At 42.3% G+C, this 20,365-nt stretch overlaps 2 protein-coding genes across 2 annotated transcripts in view; both read left to right on the top strand.

Moving 5' to 3' along the window:
• The first annotated feature begins 2,297 nt into the window (after positions 1-2,297).
• LOC103378975 (adhesion G-protein coupled receptor G5-like) lies at positions 2,298-16,847 on the top strand. The gene is made up of 15 exons (XM_008310354.3): positions 2,298-2,656; positions 9,274-9,346; positions 10,159-10,424; positions 10,815-11,001; positions 11,088-11,133; positions 11,338-11,422; positions 12,328-12,450; positions 12,578-12,694; positions 12,780-12,822; positions 12,925-13,031; positions 13,350-13,465; positions 13,609-13,871; positions 14,052-14,151; positions 14,750-15,018; positions 15,717-16,847. The coding sequence occupies exons 2-15, from the start codon at positions 9,283-9,285 to the stop codon at positions 15,833-15,835; spliced, it is 1,905 nt and encodes a 634-aa protein (XP_008308576.1). The 5' UTR covers positions 2,298-2,656; positions 9,274-9,282; the 3' UTR covers positions 15,836-16,847.
• LOC103378980 (Y+L amino acid transporter 2-like) overlaps positions 16,844-20,365 on the top strand; it is a 4,222-nt gene continuing 700 nt past the window's right edge. The window contains exons 1-2 of the mRNA XM_025055865.1: positions 16,844-18,428; positions 19,920-20,362. Of these exons, the coding sequence (XP_024911633.1) occupies positions 19,943-20,362 (420 nt within the window). The 5' untranslated portion in view covers positions 16,844-18,428; positions 19,920-19,942. The remainder of the gene's footprint in view (positions 18,429-19,919; positions 20,363-20,365) is intronic.

Raw genomic sequence — 20,365 nt, 5'->3', positions numbered from 1 at the left:
TTGTAATCGATACACAGATCAATTTGCTGATTAGAGTTTTATCTTCCGGTGTCCAGGCTGAGCCGTGTGTTTGGTTATAAAAGCGCAGGACAAAACGTTCTCTAGATTGAAAAAAAAGAATATTGAAGTTTTTTGTTTATACATAAATCAAACTTCAGATTGAATTTTATTGATCACACACTCTCTCTCACGTTAGCCAGTAAATCCCTAAAGATTCGCCTCGAAAACTGAAAGGGTGCTAAAACCTGTCCATTTAGAAAAGGCAGTAAAATTCAAACTCTAGTATTTACTAGATGAACTTGAAAGCTACACAATGACGTGTGCGTTTGTGTGTCTGCTAAACACCTCTACACACACACACACACACACACGTCTGTCTCCATAAATCATTAAAGAATTGTTAAACCTTCATTACACACGGGCCATAAACCACACACACATGGTTTGCGGGGCCTCGTTGCCATGGTGACAACTGCGACCTCTAATGACCAGCTTGTGGACCCCGCTGTGATGTTGACAGGCCATCTGTGTGTATGAGTGAGTGTATGTGATTTACAAGTCCCTGTCTATTAATAGTATTGTTAGTAGTAGTAGTAGTAGTAGTAGGTTGTTTCTAACAAATGGATTTTATCAGTAGTACATCTATAGAGTAGTACACACAGTATGGGCTGACGGTGTATACTACACAGAGTATACTTGGTGGGAACTTTGTACTGTAACCGTACACACGTTCCTTCTTTTTTACACACACTGTTGTACTTCCTGTTATGCAGACAGTGGTGCAGCTCCACCACAGTCGTACCTGACGGAATTCTGTCGTGTATCAAATTCTGATAGAATTGTTATCATTGTTATTTTAGAAGAAGTCTCATTGTTATAATTATCAAAACAAAAAAACCCGTACACCTAATAAGAATAAATAAATAAATAAATAATAACGATGATAAATTATTATTTTATTGCTGGTCACACGGTGGAAGAGTCGTATTAAATTAATGAAATGCAATTGTATTCATTTATATTTTAATATTCCTCAGGCTGCGGTGTGAGGTTAGAGGGGAAAAAATGGAAATAGTTTTTAGGAAGTTGACTGAATGAGACCTGTGTGTGTGTGTGTGTGTGTGTGTGTGTGCACACCTGTCCACACTGAGACAGAGAGTTCTTTATTTTGACTACACAGGTCACTCTGTACTACGTGTACTACAGTACCAAGAGAATACAAGGGCAAATATTTGTGCCCAGTTCTTTCCAGTTGAGGTCCAACAGACTTTAACTGTCAGAGGACAAAGACATCAAATAATTTAAAAAAAACTGCTGTTTAAATATTGACCTGCTCTGGGTGTGACACTGAGTTACTTTTTATTTCACTGAAACAAAGGGATTCAAACAAACACACACTGGATGAAGTAGTATGCACTATAACTGCTCAAGTTTTGCATAAACGTTGACTCATTTTTATTTATTTATTTTTTATAATATCATATCACGTGACTGCTCGGCCCCTCAGTGTCCAGAGTAGGCCTTGAACGTCACACCAGGTGTTGACGATAGTTTGGTTTGTTTCAGGTAGTAAACGATTCTCTTGTTCACCACAGACTTCAGAGTCTATGGTCTGTGGTTACAGGCTCCCTGAAAGCCTGCCAGCTGTCTGTGGTCGTACGGAACAGAACACCAACACTTCTGGATGTGACTGTTCAAAGACGAGCGAAAGGAAATCGAACCTCACGAACTCCACAGGTGAAGCGATCACAGCGTTTCCTCATCCAGAAATCATAACAAATGTTTTTTGGGCTTTTAGGAACTGAACTGAAAACACGGTGATTGTTTGTAGTTTGTTATAAAAACAATTCTCTTGTGACTCAATAGAAGGAGTGGGAAGTTTTGTTTTCATTAAATAACTGTTTAAGTCTCTGGGTAAGTCCCTGACTGACTGTCTGTCTGCTTCTGTGTTGACAGCTGTCAAGTTAAACAACAGTACCAGGAAACAGTTCTCAAAATACGTCAGAGGAGGGTGTTGAATGCCAGAGACAGGGTTGTTTAGGAATTTATTATTATTATTGTTATTGTTATTGTTATTATATAAAATAACTAAGTCAAATTAACCGCAGTAATGCATTACTCAATTAACATCAACAAGTTTTTTTTTCCACACACTTTTTTTACACATTAAAGGGCGGGGTGATTTAAAAAAATACTTTTATTCACATCTGTTAAAATAATATATATTTCAGAATATTCTTCTTCTTTACAATCTTTCCAAATCAATCATCAAGTGAAGGGAAAATAGCTGTAGTTCTTGCGGTTCATTTATTGTGAAGGGTCTGTAGCGGAAGTGCTCTGATCCTCAGTCACGGACTTTATCCAGTGGCTGCTCTTCGCACCTCGCTCCCACTGACAATATCTTGGTTGGCTGAGGACTGTGTTCGTTTGTCTTCGGTCCACGCTTTAGCCCCGAGTGTCGGTCTGCTGAGCGTGTTTGTGTGCTTTTTCCGCCACTTTAACAACATCTCCAAACGTTTAAAGTGTTCCGAAGGCTGCGGACCAGGAGCCAAAGAGAGGCGAGCAGGTGGAAGGGCAGTAAAGTTGATTCCTCCCCCCTCTCCTGTGGTCCGAGTCTGCGACGAATTGGACTCAGCATCGATATAAAACCGTCAAGGTAAGATACGTTTTTTTAAACGTTAAAAATACGTTGGTGTCTAACGAAACTCCGCGAATATCATTTACACTAGACATTTTTAAAACATCTCAATTAATTTACATTTAAGATAAAAAAAGAACCAAGTACATAAAAACAAAACAAAAAAACACAGTAAAAGAACAGGCAGAAAAAAAAAAAGTTCGTACAATACGTTAAGACCAGTGCCGGCAAACGATGTTGAATGTGTCTCATGATTTTCAAGTAGTCACTTTGTTATGCAAAATTCAAAAATGGAAATTCCCAGCCAGTGTAATGCTATCACGAAAAATGAAAATAACATTTATTTTAACATATATATTAATCAACAAAAGTTATTTTTTACAGCAGTTTTTACTTTTTAAACAGTAACATTTAAATATTTATTTATAATGTAAACTCAGATGAATGTACAACATTAAGGTACCTGTCTCTTTGTCTGCTCTAGAAAAACAAATTGCCCTGAGAATTGGCCTGTATTCAGTCGGGCCATAAAAATGTCCTTTTTCTGGATCGTAGCCCAAAAAGTATTAGTAAAAGTATATTCTTCAGTACTATGCTGATGGGGAATTTCAGCTCTTAGTAATAACTCTGTTATTAATCAGTACCTTTCTGTACTTTTCTGTTCATGTGAGAGCTGCAGCAGGCCTAGCCCCAACGCAAATGGCCTTGTTGGTCGAGACAAGCGATAACGCCAGTCACAAAAAAAATGTTCGTTATTGTACAATTTAATAGTTTTTTTCACATTATTTTACTAATGTCTGGATGTGATAATAATCCAGCCTTATTGAAGACAAATGCGATTTAACGAATTTATCGCTAAATATTAGCGTGCTCTCAGCAGATCACCAATTGTTTCTATGTGTAGTTTAATATAAACAAAGTGTTAATGTTACTGTCGCTGCTGTTCCAGTGTCACTCATGGTGTCAAACCACAGTTCAGATTCAGATTAGCAGAACAGACACACTGCTTCCAGCTATAGAACAGTACAGAACAGTGACACACTGCTTCCAGCTATAGGCGTGTGGTTTCTTTACTCCAACCAAACGCAATCAAAACACCCCACTCACATACATATGGTGCACAAAGGTGTGAAAATGTCTTGAAAAGTTTGTGACCGTATTATGAACGGGAAGTCGACCGAATTACTTGAACACCTACCATCATTCAAACCACGCGGTGGAAATGTGACTGAAAGTCTCGTCTCTGTGTTTGGTCGGTGGGTGTTTTCAAACGAGGGAGAAAAAGCCCCTGATGGCAGAATAAATGTAGTCACCATATATAAGAGTAGAGGGTGCAAGGGGGTGGGGAGGTGTTAGGCCTCATTATAGTCTGGCCTTTGTCAGTATGCGTGTATATGTGTGTGTGTGTGTGTATGTTTTATTGATTTATTCATAGCCCCGGTGGAACAATCTCAGGCTCCACCTGCTCCTCCTGTATCCAAAGGAAGGACAATCAGGAGCAGATAAAGGAGCACACACACACATCCAGTGTGTGTGTGTGTGTGCACTACATCTCTATGGTGCTTTTGCAAAGAATGCATGGCCCTCATACAAATGTAGCCCAGGGTGCATTCCACATGAGCAACATTAGTCCAGGGGTCTTCAGTTGTTTGGACTTGATCTCCAGTGTTGTTTCTGTGTGTGTGTGTGTGTGTGTGGTGTTCCCTGACAGATAACCAAACTCCTAGAATGACTATATAAACTTTCGTTTGTCTCGTGCTGCCACTCTCGTGATGAGTTTGTTGTGAGACCGTAAACCACGATGCGTTCAAGTCTGGTTCAAAGCTCTAGACACTGACGATGTTGTGTCTTCAGACTCGTCTCACATCAGCGCCTTTATCAACACGTGATGCATTTTCCCACAGTGAAAATGTTGTTGATAAACGCCTGGTTTTAGGACTGAGGATGTTGACTTCTTCTTTTTCTTTCACCTCAGGACTGTTGGTGACTTTAGGGAGTGCAGTGCACATTTTTTTGTAGCTTTAAACCAGACAAATGAATAACTGTGATAACGTACATCTGTCTTTGACAAGTCACTTCTTCACTGTCGTTCATATGAAGTGTGTTCTTGTTTGTGTATCTGTGGGTGTTTTAAAGCTTTGGTTTAGAAAGCCTGGGTGTTAGCGTGTGACCTTTGACCCTCATTCACTCTCGCTGTCGCTCCAGCTCTAAAGGCTGACACAAAGAGCAGCTTTGGTCTGTTCCCGGCACATTCTTTGGTGGTTCGTCTGCGGCCCACAGACCGTCGGCACAGACTGAGATACAGTTGGTATTCATGTTCTGTGATGTCATCAGCAGTGGCTAACACATGACACGTTAACGACAAGTTACAGTGATGACTAAAGTGAATGACTAAATGTCATTTGTAAAGAGTGGTCCTAGCTGTCAGAGATGATGGTACTGGACAATGACTGTTGCTAACAGAGATGATGATTGACAGGAAAACACAAGGATGTGACTTTATTGACACACACACACAGTAATTCTTGTTCTAACATTCTACATATTAGCATGCATGCTACATCACAGGCTAATTTTAAGAGTGAAAAAAAAAAACCCACAGTCCGCTGCGAGTCAAGCTGACGATGTACCAGAGAACGGCAAATTCTTGTACTGAATTACTGCCTGGGTGCTCTGTGGGAACAATGGTGTGGGTGAAAGGGTGGGTGAGGTGAGGTGAGGGAGGAAGGGAGGGGAGATTTACATGTCTTGAACTACTCAGCTTTTAAACCACAGGAAGATAAAAATGGTGTGAAGTGAGGAGATAAATTGTGAACTCTAAAAAAGAAAACTGTGGCCTTTGATACACGACAGACTAGAATATTGAATAGTATGAAGTACAATTTCTTAATGAAGTATCTGTGTAATACTCACCTGATACTGCATATTTTTATGCACATGGTTCTATTTCTGTGAAGTGAACAAGAAATGTTTAAAACTTCTCTCTGAAGACAAACACCTTTGTTGTAAACTGCTCAAGGAATATTAAAAACTTTCCAGGCTGCCAAGTCCGTCCTCTCTTACTGAGACTCAGTCAGGGTCACGTGGACGTCCATGTTGCCGTTGTATTGACGTTTGTTGTCGACGATGTGAGAGCGTTCCCGTCTGTCTGTGGACACAGATGTGTTTGCCACTGACACTGGGTCCATTCAGGACGTGTGAAGAACTGAGGCGTCGTCTGTGACTCCTGTGGGCGTGGCCACGGCGGTCACTCTCTGAGGCGTAGGCTGCTGCATCAGTGATCACGTAAAGTTGAAGACTAAACATCTGATACTGTACCTTAACTGGACTGCAGAGGTCAGAGGTCAATCCCAATGCGTGTGTTAATCTCTTTATTCATATTATGTCAGTATGTTTAAATGTGTCCTGAAGCCCAGTCCAGTATGTTTAAATGTGTCCTGAAGCCCGGTCTGTCCGTGTGCACGACCCTGGTACCGTGTGTGTTCAGTTCAGGCTCTGGTTCAGAGCAGAATGAAGGATGTGCTGTAAGGACGTCTGTGTTCAGTTCAGGCTCTGGTTCAGAACAGAATGAAGGATGTGCTGTAAGACTAAATGGGTTTTTCTCATTACAGTCTTGGACTAAAGTCCTATTGTGCTGATGAGCAGAGAATGCAGAGCAGAGAGTTCAGGAGAGATCGATGGGAGAGCTGCAGAGAGGCTGTAGATCCTGGTGCTGCTGAAGCCCTGAGGGCTCAGCAGAGATCAGAGCCAAGAAAGGAGCCGAGAACTGGGATACCACTAATACTACGAATACTAATACTACTACTGATACTACTGCTACTCTGCCAACAGGGGATTTACTTTGGCTTTTCTCTTTATTAAGACTGTATCACCACCACAGCAGCCACAGACCTGACATGGTTATATAACACAGTGCAAAAATATAAATAATGACACAGTTCTAAACAGTGGGGCTCAAAACTAACACGTGAATTAGTTTGTGAAATGAATCAGATGAAAAAGTTTCCATCATTAATGCAGAGCAGCCTGACTGAGATCAGGACAACTGACAGTCTGACTGACACCACAGTCAGGTGGATTGTTCAGGACTGTAGACTGATCAACACCATCAAACGAAGAGACATTTTCACTGAGACTGTTGGACATGTTTTATGGATATTTTTCCATACAACAATTCCATCATTTTCATTAGTCACGTTTTATGGATATTTTTCCATACAACAACTCCATCATTTTCATTAGTCACAGTGAAAAACACTGACATCTACCTGCTGATATTGTTACTGTCAGTTCCAATGACTTACAGATTCATTAAAAAAACATATATTTCTACTACACTCCTAAAGCCTCTGTTTACTTCAGTCAGAAACTGGATTTATACCTGACCAGGATCTTCAGGGTCTGTCAAACCCTGTTCCTGTCAGACTGGTCTGGGTTGAGGACCACCAGGGCCGGTGACACCGTATTCAAAACATTTATTTAACAAGGGGACTATTTGCTTGGCCCCTGATTATGGAACAATGTCACGTCTCTGTCGTGCGATAAGAACGTACGCTGTCATGAGCGCGAAATGACAAAGCCCAGGTCAAACAGCAGACAGCAGAGGGAGGTGGCGCTGAGGAGGCAGTTTGTAGATAACAGAAAGAGGAAAAGAAAAGGCCAAAACCAATAAAAGGCTGACGCAGACCGATGTGAAAACAGAGTCAATACTTATAGCTATAGAAGGAAAATACTCGTAAATGCTAATACGAAATACTTCTTTAACAACTCCTCTCTGCCCTGAGTGCCTTGGTTTCTTGTGGGCTACATGCTAGCGCTGCAAACACAGTACACGCTAGGACCATGAAGCTAAGAACTGATTGCAGCTCCAGGTGTGTACGCTGGTGCAATCAGCTTCACAGGTCGAGTATGAACAACAATATTATTTATGAATACATTTAGAGTGGAAATATATTAAAGTTACCTGAGTGTGAGAACCTGCTAAGTATTGTTTCCTATGAACCGTAGCCGATTGCTAATTTTAAGTTAAAATGGAGGTAGGATAAATATAATTACAGAATTTATAATTTTTATTTTTAATTTGATTGAATGATATAATAAATAATTCTATCATTATAACACATAAATTGAACCCTAAATTTGTTTATAGTGTTAATTATTTCTGTGCTAACGTCAACAGCAACAGACAGTGGGCCTTAACAGGAAGCGGACTTGGATCTGGAAGGTTTCAGGTTCAGGTCCACCAGCCAAGTTAGCACTGAGGTGCACTAAGCATGGCTCAAAAAGCTGCCCACTGTTTACTTTGGTGATGGGTTAAATGCAAAAGTCACAGTTTGTTGTGTGCAGTGGTGTGCTGTGTCATTGTTGTGTTGTCATCAGTAGTATATAACATCGTAGTACAGTGAGCATAGCACCGTCCCCACACTCGCTAAGATGAGTGTGGGGACTCATCTTAGTGAAGATGAGTGTTCAAGGCAGAAGTCACGTTTGGGTGTGTGCTGTGCATCAATATCAGTCCTTCCCTTTTTAGGATCAGGGAACTGCAGGGTGCAAGACACCAGTTTAACTTAATTCAAATGAAATAAACAAAGGGAAGTGTCAAAACCACAGGGTGTCATATGAAAGAAGTTCAGGTTTCACTTTAAATACCCACTTCAAGTCAAACCTCACAATGAATGAAGTGAAACTTGTTAATGTAGTAATTAGAAATGTGATAAAAACCTGTATGGCCCTGGGAATTATTTCTATAACATCAGCATCATATTAAAAAAGGAAAATTACGTTATTTAATGACGTCTAAATGGATACCTATCAGTGCTGCATGCCTCATATTTAACCTACAACAATTATCTATGGAAATAATGCAAATATTATGTTACGATATCTTCATTATTTTAAGACAAAAATGGAGGGAAATTATAAACAATTTTCAAATGGAACAAAAATGTTAGAAACCTCCTGCAGTACCTCGGCAGACCTCACAGACATCCTGCCAGAGACCCCTGTTGGCTGTGGCCCCTGAATACAGTTTTGAGTCTGTACTGTTGGCTGTGACTTGGCTGGTTAAAGGACTGTAACATTAATCTGGAAGTGTGGCCTCCAGATTAATGTTACCTCCACTGGTTCTGAGTTGGGTTCCCTGGAGAACCACAACACTGGTCCGTATGGAACTCATGTGTCTTCTCTCAGCTCGTAGCAGTGTCTCACTGCAGAGCACGGGGGTCTGTTTACTGTCGTTCTGTCATCTGGTGTTTTTAATGCTGTTTATTGGTTCAACTCCACGTGTCTCATGTTGTGGTCCAGGTCTCAGAGCGGTCTGGAGTATCAGGTGTGTCGGACTCCAGTTATTAATATCCTGCTGAGCCCCAGTCCTCCATGGTCCAATCTCTGATGTCGTCTTTCTCTGTCCTCGTCTGGTCGTGTCTGCTCTGTGGTTCTGTGCTTCCTGTTTTATGATGACAACACAGTAACCCATGTAGTGTGGTTGAGCTGCTAACACCACTCTTGGTCGCACAAGATGATTCACTAGAAGAAGATAGAAGACGAGAAGATAATTCTTACAAACCCCAGAGTCTTCTCCTGTGGCTGAACATACTCCGTGCTCTTCTTTAATTGTACCTGTGTTTCTAACGCAGGGTCTACCGATGGCGTCTGAACTACGTGATGGTCTGAAGGTTGCGTTCGTCCTCATCGCCGTTCTCTCTACAGGTAAGACGGGGAAAAGCTCAGTGTCTTTACCACCAGTTAAACTGTCCGAGACAATAGCTAAGGTTTTGTTTTCTGTTTATTGGTTATTTTTTTATTTTAGTTTATTAATGGATTGAGAATGAGGAGGGTTTTTTTTATTCAGTTATGTAAGGAAGAAGAAATGTGATTTTAAAAACAGGAAATATCAGTCTAGTCGACAAAATCACGAGATTCCAACTTGTGGTTCGCGGACTTCTGCAAACTACTGTTAGCTGGTCCCAGTGTGTCATTGATGAGCCCTTAAATATAAGTGCATATCTGCACTAATAGTACTAGTACAAGGGCAAGTTTAGCAACAGGGGACAATTATTATAGCTAATCCACAATGTCAGGTCAGGAGCCAAAATAATACCATGAGTTTGATATTATTAAAAACTACAAGTTTGATGTTCCAATTAAAGGATTAAAACGCATGAAGTGAACGACGGTAACAAAAATGTCAGATTAAATGTTGAGCGGGAAAAAAATACTTTTTGTTGGCTTTTTTACTTTTCAATATGTGAAACGTCTGTGCAGTCATAATGTTTTTGCACTCGTCTGACTGATTGTTTCAACCACAGCTGTGGTCAGTACAGACTCACATCTGTCTCCTAAATGTGCAGACGCACACGGAAACAGATCTCCCCACCAGTGCAGTTTCACTTGCACTCACGACATGATTTCTTGTTCACGAAAACATTTTCGTAATTAGAAATGTTGCACCAAAATGACCTGATGTTTTCATATTGGACTTTGAAATGCACAGACTCACGGCGCCCCCTTCTGTTCTGCAGGTTCTGGTGAAAATGACATGGACTGGACGTTTTGTGGCCTTTGGCTCCATGACCTAGGTTCCCCGCAGCTGGACGTGAACATCTCCCCTGGATGTTCTAACGTCTCGGTCTCGGCCAACAGGACGACTCTGTCCATCCACGGTCAGGTGACCGCTCAGTGTCGGCGCTTCAATGGGATTCAACTGGACCATTATGGCCTTGGTCACGAGAAAGCGAGTAACTTCTGTCTGTACTGGGAGCCAGCGCTGGATCGCCTCATCCTGCAGGTGAGACGGCCTGACAGTGAGCAGCAGTGCACAGAGGAGGAGAAAGGGAAGAAGAAGGAGAGGAAGGCTGCTAACATTGAAACACGACTGAGGAGAGTGCCCTCTACAGGGCTACATACCAAATAAATAGTTTTTCATTTGAAGAAAAATCAGTATAAACAACAATATTCTGCCTTCACAACAAAGAAAGAAAGTCAGTTTTTAAATGACTTTATATTCACGATGCTTTTTACTGTAGTAAATATTTAATTCTCTTTCCACAAAGACAAATGACTCCACTCTGAGGTTACAGACATGACGTGCCTGCAGTGCTCTCATCCTACCCCTAAGGGTCTCCCTGCTCGGTGTTGACCAAAAGTTTGTTTCGTTTTGAATCGTTCCTCTGTCCAGGTCAAACAACAGAACTTCAGCCTCTGCAGGTCAGCCCACCCTGAAGGCTCCTGCTGCACTGACCTGTCCCGCTCCTCCATAGGACCTGAAGTGGTTCACGGCATCAAGAAGGCAATGATCAGAACAGACGTCATCTCTCTGGAAACCTTCAGTGGCTACACCTTCAAAGGAGAAAGAGTTCCCTGCAGTGAGGAGCATTTCTGCTCATTTACAGTTAAAACAATGTCCAATGAAAGGCTTTGTATTTAATTAAACCGGATGAAACTGTTTCAGAAACCCTGCGTGGAGACACCAGCCTCCAGTCCAACCATCTGAGCAGGTAACCTCCTCTGCTCTTTCCTTTCCTTTTTCAGAACAGGCTGTGTTTGTCCTCCTCCTGTGACTTGGTCCTAATTGTTAAGTTGAATGTTGTGAAGTTTAAAGTACAGTCATCCCGAAGAAGTGAGACTTTAAATTAGTGTCAGGGTGAAGGTTACCTCTCCGACGGCCGTCTAATCTCCTGCATGTTTGTGTTTGTGTCCAGCCTTGAACACAGAGCTGAGCAGTTCATCCCCGTCAGCTTCAACATCGACCTGGAAGATTCCAGACCCTACGACCTGTCATCTCCTGTAAGAGCTGAGAGAAAAAGACTGAATGTTGAAGAAGAAGAAAAAAACTAAATGAGTGTTTACTACAAAGGTTTAGTACTGTAATACATTTGCACTGAATCCTACTACTTAAGTCTTGAAGTAAACACTCTGTGTGGAAATCATTAGGTTTCTGAGAGAAGCCCGTAGTTCTACTGCAGTACTGTAAACAGTCATTTCTAATAATATTTAACAATATTTAATCCTGACGAGGATTAAACATAATTATAGGTTTAATCCTGTTCAGGGTTGGGGTGTGTGGGGGCGGGGGGTGTGTGTTGTCTTTTAACTTCAAACTGTACTACAGTACATTGCTACTGTGTGCCATCACATCTTTCTTATGTGAGTACAAGTACTGTATTTATACTACATTAAAAAAAAGTATTTCTGTAGTATAAAAGCACAGAATCAATGAAAAGGGCCAGTAGAGGTCGCTGCACTTAAATTAGTATAAAAGCACAGAATCAATGAAAACGTCAATGAACATGGTACCAAACATACGGGGCCGGGGGGTTGAGGTCATGAGTAGGTGTTCTGGGTCAGGCCAGTAGAGGTCGCTGCACTTAAACATTTCTGTGTTGACCACATGGAAGATCCTGGTGGCAGCATTTCACTGACATTACTGACATTTTCTCTTCAAACCACGAGAGACATTTACACAGCAAATACCCAGCAGTCTGCAGTACACAGTGTCTACTCACTACAGCTGTACTGTGTACTACGAACAACTCACAGTCAACAATATAAACCGTAGTCATAGTACGATTCCAACATCTACTGACGTCACAGCAGCAGAGTGGAGGTGAATGGTGTCTGTCGTCTGTCGTCTGTGGAGCTTCCGTCCACGGGTGTCTGTTCTTCAGCGCTAACTCCCAGCTGTCTTTCAGATCAGTCGAGGTGAATATGAAGAACCCACCATCACCGTCCATCTACCGCCTGCCTTGAAACTGGCCATGAGGACCACCACTAAGGTCGCGGTGACCTTCCACACAAACACCACCTTTTTCCAGGTAACGTTCTCCGTGAACTCACCTCTGTTCCCTCCGCTCCGACATCCAGGTCTTCCAGCTATGCTAACACACGAAGGAGAGCTCAATATATGCTAACGTCATGTCGCTGTGGTGTTCAATGTTCCAGGACGGTCACAAGGAGACGAAGATCCTCGGTGAGGTGGTGGACATCACTGTGGAGAATGAGATCATCGCTGATCTGTCTGAGCCAATCAGGATCAGCTTTTACCATGACGCCATACAAGTATGGCGTAGTCACAGGGCGTGGTCACGTGATTGTTTTACCGTAGGTTGAAACTGACCTGACTTTTTCTTCATATTATTTCCAGGAAGAACATTCGAGGAAGTGTGTGGCCTGGGACTCCAGGAAAAGTAAAAAAAAAAAAAAAGAAAGGAAAAAGATGACAAACTTTATAAATGTTCACATACTGATGCATCAACTTCCTGTGTATTTTGTCATTGCTCTTTTTGCAGATCCTGTGCATGTTAAGTGGTTAGCAGAGGGATGTGTGACAAGCCAGCGAGGCGTCGAACACACAGAGTGCTTCTGTAACCACCTGACCTACTTCTCTGTGCTGGTGGTGAGACACAGTACTTTTATATTTGAGAGGAGAGGTGACTGTATATGTGTACTCACTCCCACCACCTTTTTTGCATTCTTAAGTACTCAAACAAATTCTCTACCTTATGCAGTTTGTGTGGTGTAACAGTCGGCATCTGGTTTTCTGGATTTTCTTTTTAGTAAAAAAAAAAATTAAAAATTAAAGGCTGCAAAAACGTGTGTGAGACGGTGAATGAATACACACACCTCAGACGCAAAGTTTTAAATTGAAGAAAAAAAGGCATTTGCTGAGACGAGCTCCCCCTGCTGGTACATGCTTTTTTGTGTTCAATTGCAGGAATTGCAGCCTCGACCAGTGCGCCATCTCATGGCTCTTACCGTCATTACTTCTCTGGGCTGCGCTGCCTCTTTCATCAGCTGTGTTGCTCTCATCGTGTTTCTCTGCACTAAGAGGTAAAGAGTACTGTAGTAGACAGAGTACTGCTCTGACAGTGTACTGTAGTATACAGAGTATCTGATTTCCCTCCCTCTCTCACCCCCCCCGCTCCCCGTCCTGCCCTCCGACTCACATCCCCCCGTCTCCCCTCTCCCTCCAGCCGTCAGTCTAAGGAACAGTCAGTTCCCATCCACCTGGGTCTGGCTTTGTCTCTGGCTGTTCTTCATCTTCTCTTCTTCCTGACTGGTGTCCTGGCCAACCTGGGGGGCGAGGCCCTGTGTGCTTGGGTGGGGGCCGGAATGCATTACAGCCTGCTCAGCTCCTTCACGTGGATGGGTATAGAGATTTTCCACACCTTCTGGTTGGTGTATGTGGTTTTTACACCTTCTCCAAAACCATACATTTGGAACCTGCTGGGCTTCGGTGAGTACGGTGACAAATATTGTATTTAGAACTTTGTCTGAAACCCTGACAGTATTCAGCTAGCACGTTAAAACTAGTCATTAAAATGGCTGCTGCTTGAAGCTGATTGGTTTCATCAGATCAGTGTCTCAGTTGGACGGTTCTGTTTAACACCACGTTCAAATCTTCATCAAACCTCAGGTCTGCCCCTGATTCCCGTCATCATCCTGGTAGCAGTGGGCGACGTTTACGGCTTGAGAGAAGTCTTTTCAGCTGATGACCTCTCCAACCCGTACCAAATGTAAGCCCTGAGAGACTGAGGTAGAGGTCAACAGCCCCCGGGGCCACAGAGAGAAAAGTGTATCATTTATTACATTATACTATCAGACAAACAAACACTGTACAATGAAGTAGTAGTACTACAACTGAAACTGCATTTCAATTCTGAAATCACACACACCCGCAGCAGGTGAGATTCCACTGCAAACCACTAGATGGAGCCCACATACAAGCAGGTCGTCCACCTACCTTAGTTAAAGACCCACTATTGTGCTCTAGCGGCCTCTATAGGCCAGTGATGTCCTGTGCACCTGTGGACCAGTTCAAAAGCCTCCGGCCCATACCTGATGCAGACACAGATGTTGTTTGTGGTTCCATAGTGAAGCAGTTAGTGCGAATCCACAGCAAGTGCAGAGCAGAGAGTCCTGGGTTTGATTCCCAAATTAACCACATATTTCTAATGGTGCCTCCCATCTGGCACCCTGTGTGTTGCAGCCACGTACTTAATGGCGCCTCCTGTGGAGGTCCACATTGTGCGACAAATAAGGGGCAATTATTATTATTATTATTATTATGACATTTGATTATTTGCTTTTCTCACTTTAATTTGTGGCGAGCAGGTGCTGGATGAAAGACTCGACCAAGGCCTTGCTGGCTCACTATGTGACCAACATCACATCGGTGTTCCTCCTGGTCTCCTCTGGTATCGTGATGCTCATCCTGGTCTACCGGAAGATCCGCATCAGAGACGAATGGAAGCAGACCCAGGTGGCTTTCCTCAGCATCTGGGGCCTGAGCTGCCTCTTTGGAACCTTCTGGGGTCTGACCTTCTTTGAATTCATGTCAGACCTGGTCCTCTTCTTCTCCTGTTTCCTCACCTCTTTTCAAGGTCTGTGCTTCTGACACCATTTTGTACGTTGTTGTTGTTGTTGTTGTTGAAGGAGCTTTTCCTTTATTTGTCAAAAACAAGTAGAGTCAGTGTAACAGTGGAGAACAGTGGGTGATCAAAAGGATGATGAGAAGTTTTATCAGTGTGTGAGTAAAGGTGGCAGTGGTGGCTCAGTGGTTAAGGAAGCGACTTGTGTCCAGGAGGTTTCAGGTTCGAGTCCACCAAGTTACCACTGAGGTGCTCTGAGCAGGTGCTTATGCTGCCCCCTGCTGATGGTGGTGATGGGTAAAAAGCAGAGGTCACATTTGGTTGAGTGCAGTGGTGTGTCACAATGACAAACCTAACTTTCTTAAGTTTCTGACCCAGAAATGTGGAGTGCAGTGGTGTGTCACAATGACAAACCCAGTCCTGGTAGCTAACGTTCGCTGTTGTGTCTGTACCAGGACAGTTGTAGCTTGTTCTTCAGAAATGTCCTCAGCTGTAGGTGAGTGACTGTTTGAGGTTCTCCAAGTCTATTTTGTGGAAACGCCATTTCTCCATGTTATTCCAGGTACTAATTCCAACTACAAACAGTGGAACCCTCATACACGGTACTATTACTGTGGTGTTCAGGCTGACTTTGATTTTAATGGTAAAATTAAACAATGGTTCTTTTGGTGGAATAAAGTTCTTGTTCTTGTTCCTGTTCTCTCCACCAGGGTTCTTCATCGCGCTGCGGTTCTACATGCTGGAGTGGATGAGGAAACGAGCTGCCTCTACACTCTGCAGCAACAGCACTGGATCCACCAGACAACACATGCTGCAGGAGAAGAGCTGAGTCAGGTTATCACTGTGACAACACCATCCTGTCCTTGGTTTATTATTATTATTATTATTATTATTATTATTATTATTATACTGCTGTGTCTTCAAATGTGACCAGTTAATTTAAACGTGACCCTGAGCAGCAGTGAAAACTCACCCATCATTTCTGTTGTCACGGCAGAACAACTGCTGAGACATTTCGTACATCACTGTGACTCGGCTGTAATTCTTAGTCCGCACTGACGTTGGAGTGTTTCCTCAGTTCTTCTCCCTTCAGCCAGCAGCTAAAAAAGTTCAATTGACAAAAACGTCAGGTTTCAGCTGAGACGTGGGGTCAATATCAGTTCTGTAACTGAGCCACACAAAGATAAAGTTTGTATTTGTACAGGTTCTACATGAAGTACTACGTGTAGTAAAACTAGAACCATACTGGACCTCAATGATAAAAGTACTGCTGGATTCATTCAGGTTGAAGTTAGACAGTTAATACACATTCACTTTAACCACGGTAACCATGGTAACCACCAATCTCTTTTGGGCATTAATCTTTTTTTTTTTTTTAATTCTGGTGATAAAAAAAACATGGAGCCAAACAAGTCCAACCACAAAAATCTAGAACCTTCAGTGTTCTGAGGTGGAACCTTCTACATCCTGCAGTAGTTCATGTAAAGGTCATTTCATTTAAAGCCTGACACATTCAGACTCATGTGTAAATAATAATGATCATGTGACATGTTGCTGTTCCAGGCAGAGCAGACAAACGGATGAATTTAGTCACGTCGGTCACCTGACGGTCGGTCATCTGACGGTCAAACAAGGTCTTCAGTTCAAATACAAACAGAGATAAAGCTACTGTGTTGATTCTTCTTCTCCGAGGAAGAAATGCAGCCTTGACTCAGGAACTCAGACCTGGAGTCTGTGTTGTTGTCTAGACTGGATCTAGTTGATCAACAAAGAAGTTCATGTCCAAAAACCTTTTATGAATGCTGTGATACTGAGCTGTGATTATACATATATATATATATACATATATATATATATGTATGCAGTATATACTATATATGTATGTGTGTGTATATATACTGTATGTATACACAGTATATATATATACAGTATACATATATGTATATATCTATTACATATGTTATGTTGGACCATAGATAAGCCTTTTGTTATGTTGTACTGTGTAAACCCTTTTTAGCTTCTTTTAAATAAGCACTTTAGTTGTCTTGTCATAAATAGAATTTTATAGAATGATATAGAATTCTTTATTCCATAAAGAGCAGCACCACAGCTGTGAACTGCACATGTTGTGATAGTAAAGCTATGTACTATATATGTCTATAGACATAGATATATATATAGCCAGTTAAATTGACATTTCTGTCCAACTGTTCCATACATTTTTGTTTAATTCAACTGTGATGATTCCAATGTTTGAAAATGTTCATTTCAGTGGTTTGTATATTTTTGGATGTAAATAGAAAGAAGATGATTATTAAAAATCATACATTTTATCTTAGAAAATGTAAGGAATGACTTTATGTGTGTGTTTGTGTTTATATTTATTTATTCTATGGTCTGTATTGTCATTGTACCACCAGGATACAACAAAACCGAGCCTCTGCTTTTTAACCCATCACCACAGTCAGCAGGGGGCAGTGTGTGGGGATGCTCAGAGCACCTCAGTGGTGACTTGGCAGCTGGTGGACTCGAACCTGAAACCTTCCGGACCCAAGTCCACAAGTGTTTGTGTATAAAAAATGAGTAACCGTACTACTGCAGTACTGTTACTACCATGTCTACTTTCTAATACGGTAGTATTATATAATAATATTATCTTTGTTTTTTATTACTAGTACTACGGCACATTTCAAAATCATTCATTATTTTTTATTGAATATATTAATATTGTTATTATAAACATTGTTACATGTTACAGCTGTTTGATGGTGTTTCATCCTTTTGTCGGTTGGTCATGTGATCCAAAGTATTTTATATTGTAGTACTGTAGTATTGTGAGAAACTGCACCTGCCAGGTCTTTGCAGTATGTGCAGAGTATGTGCAGTACCACATGTATTTGAAGAGTACAGAACACTTTGACACTGGTGCGTTTTGACACCCACGTAACAACAACGTCACCCGCAGGTCAGCAGGGCGGCGCTGTCCTCTGACTGTGACATGACCACTCTAATTAAAGTGTGTCCCTGACACCAGCAGACCAGTCGGCTTCACCGCTGCCCTCACACGTTGGAGAGAAGCCAGCGTTTCTTAACTGCTCAGATACGACGATGAGTTCAAAATGTCTCAGCGATCCACCCCACAAAACGGGTCGCTGCCCACACTCGAGGAGACACCTGAACTGTACAACATACAGATCTGTGGACTGTGTGTAAATGGACACAGTCAAAGTCAAACCGTCCCATACCTAAGTGTTCTGGTCAGTACTTCCATGTCAGAGTACGTCACGTCTTTTATCTCCTAAGAACGTTGCCTTTCATCTGTCCACAGCCAGGGTTTTGTCTTCTGTCCTTTCACTCAGACGTGGTTTCTTCGTCACTCCCTGCTCTTTTCAAACGTCACAGGTGACACCAACGTTGACCAGGTAAGAATGAATTTTGAGAATCCAGGTGTAAAAATGGAAACTAACAGGGTCACATGGTGTATGGCATTGTTTCCCAAAGACTGGGTCACGACCCTCAGGTGGGTTACAAGAGGGGTTTTTTTGGGTCGTCTCCCATCATGTTTCCCACTGGTGTTTGGAGGGAAGAGGGGTTTGTCTGTCACTGGTTTGAGCCCCACCTTTAGCTGCTGCTCTGTCTGTGTGTGTGTGTGTGTGTGTTTTCGCCCACAGTCCAAAAACCTGAGGATTGAACTTTATTATTATCACTTGTGACTTTTTAGAGAGATCACAACTTCCTGGTTGATGTTTCAGTGTAAAATCACAACAAAAGAGTGACTCTTTTTTTTTTTGGTCCTTAAAAATTTTTCTCAAACATTTGACAATTTTTGTTGATAAATATTTTTTTTCTCACAAGATGAGAAGCCAACTGTATTACCAAAAACCTATAATTTTTGGGGGAGGGTTATTATTTTGTCATAAGCCCAAAAAATAAATTTCCGTAAATATTGACAATTTTGTCATCATTTAATGATATTTTCTCTGGTAAAATTACTCGTAAATATTGTGATAAACTTGAAATATTACATATTATATATACTTGAAACATTCTTTGTAAGAATTATTACATATTATATATACTTGAAACATTTTTTGTTAGAGTTTTTATATTTCCTTGAAAACATTTTTAAAAGTTTTTTTTTTTAATAATGTTTCATTTTGTTCTTGTAACATTACTACTAGAATTCTTTTTTATAAATGGTGTGTCCATTGTGGAAGCACGTGAGTTTTTGCTGAATGTGTTTTTGTGGAAGGAGGGGGGGGGGTCAGCGCTGTTGTAACGCCCCTGGTCACACAGCTCCTCCTCCTCCTCCTCCTCCTCTTCCTCCATCATCAGCAGCTGTTTACCGGCTCTGATGATGAAGGAGTGACGGAGGAGCCGCTGCCTCATGTGACGGTGAAACTATCAGAGGTGAGACAGACGGACAGAGAGACGGAGACACACCTGCTGACAGCTGGTGTGTCTGCTCCTGTGGACCCCGGGGACACACGGTGTCTCCGCAGACACCGGTCAGGACAGGGGAGAACAAAGGAGCTGAAGAACGAACGTGTTTTACCGGTGTTTACCGTCGGGGAGACAGAGAGAAGGAGGAAGAGGAGAGGGAATATCAGGACAACAGTCTGCTGCTGACTCGTGTTGGTTCTCTCCGGTGAGAGGAGACTTTTTTTTTTGTTAAAGAACCTTTTAGTTTAAAAGGTACAATTAAATGACAAGGAAACGGTCAACAAAACAGACAAACATTCGATCGACATCCGTGTAGCAGTGTCTGTTAGCATTGTTGTAAACACCTGTTTAAAGCCCTTTGTGGTCCAAAATAAGGCCCCCGGTCAGACTTTTTGCAGTGAGTCAACAGAAGGACTCTGGTGGCGTTTGCTCAGTAAACTCCCCCCCGTTGTTTGTTTTCTCTGTGTTAGGTGGTTCTGGAGGTTCTGGAACCATGGCTGACCTGGAAGAATCCACAAGGACCAATGTGGTCGGAGGTCGATCCTCCCAAACTTCGGAGCTGCCGAAGGAGACCATGCAGTTGAAAAAGGAAATTTCCCTTCTGAACGGAGTCAGCCTGATCGTCGGAAACATGATTGGCTCCGGGATCTTCGTCTCGCCCAAGGGGGTTCTGATCTACAGCGCGTCTTACGGACTGTCACTGGTCATCTGGGTGATTGGAGGCTTGTTCTCCGTGGTTGGGGCGCTGTGCTACGCTGAACTGGGCACCACCATCACCAAGTCGGGGGCGTCCTACGCCTACATCCTGGAGTCTTTTGGCGGCTTCCTGGCGTTCATCCGCCTGTGGACGTCGTTGTTGATCATCGAGCCCACCAGCCAGGCCGTCATCGCCATCACCTTCGCCAACCACCTGGTG

The sequence above is a fragment of the Cynoglossus semilaevis genome, chromosome 5, assembly GCF_000523025.1.
Source record: "Cynoglossus semilaevis isolate Cse_v1.0 chromosome 5, Cse_v1.0, whole genome shotgun sequence".
Lineage (NCBI taxonomy): Eukaryota > Metazoa > Chordata > Actinopteri > Pleuronectiformes > Cynoglossidae > Cynoglossus > Cynoglossus semilaevis.
Note: the sequence above shows the minus strand (reverse complement) of the source record. Positions and strands in the feature narration are given on the sequence as shown.

Excerpts from the sequence above, each read along its gene's own strand:
- LOC103378975 (XM_008310354.3), top strand. The coding sequence starts at position 9,283 with ATGGCGTCTGAACTACGTGATGGTCTGAAGGTTGCGTTCGTCCTCATC. Across the intron at positions 13,466-13,608 it reads GTGTTTCTCTGCACTAAGAG|CCGTCAGTCTAAGGAACAGT; the intron begins GTAAAGAGTACT and ends CTCTCCCTCCAG. Across the intron at positions 14,152-14,749 it reads CTCTCCAACCCGTACCAAAT|GTGCTGGATGAAAGACTCGA; the intron begins GTAAGCCCTGAG and ends TGTGGCGAGCAG.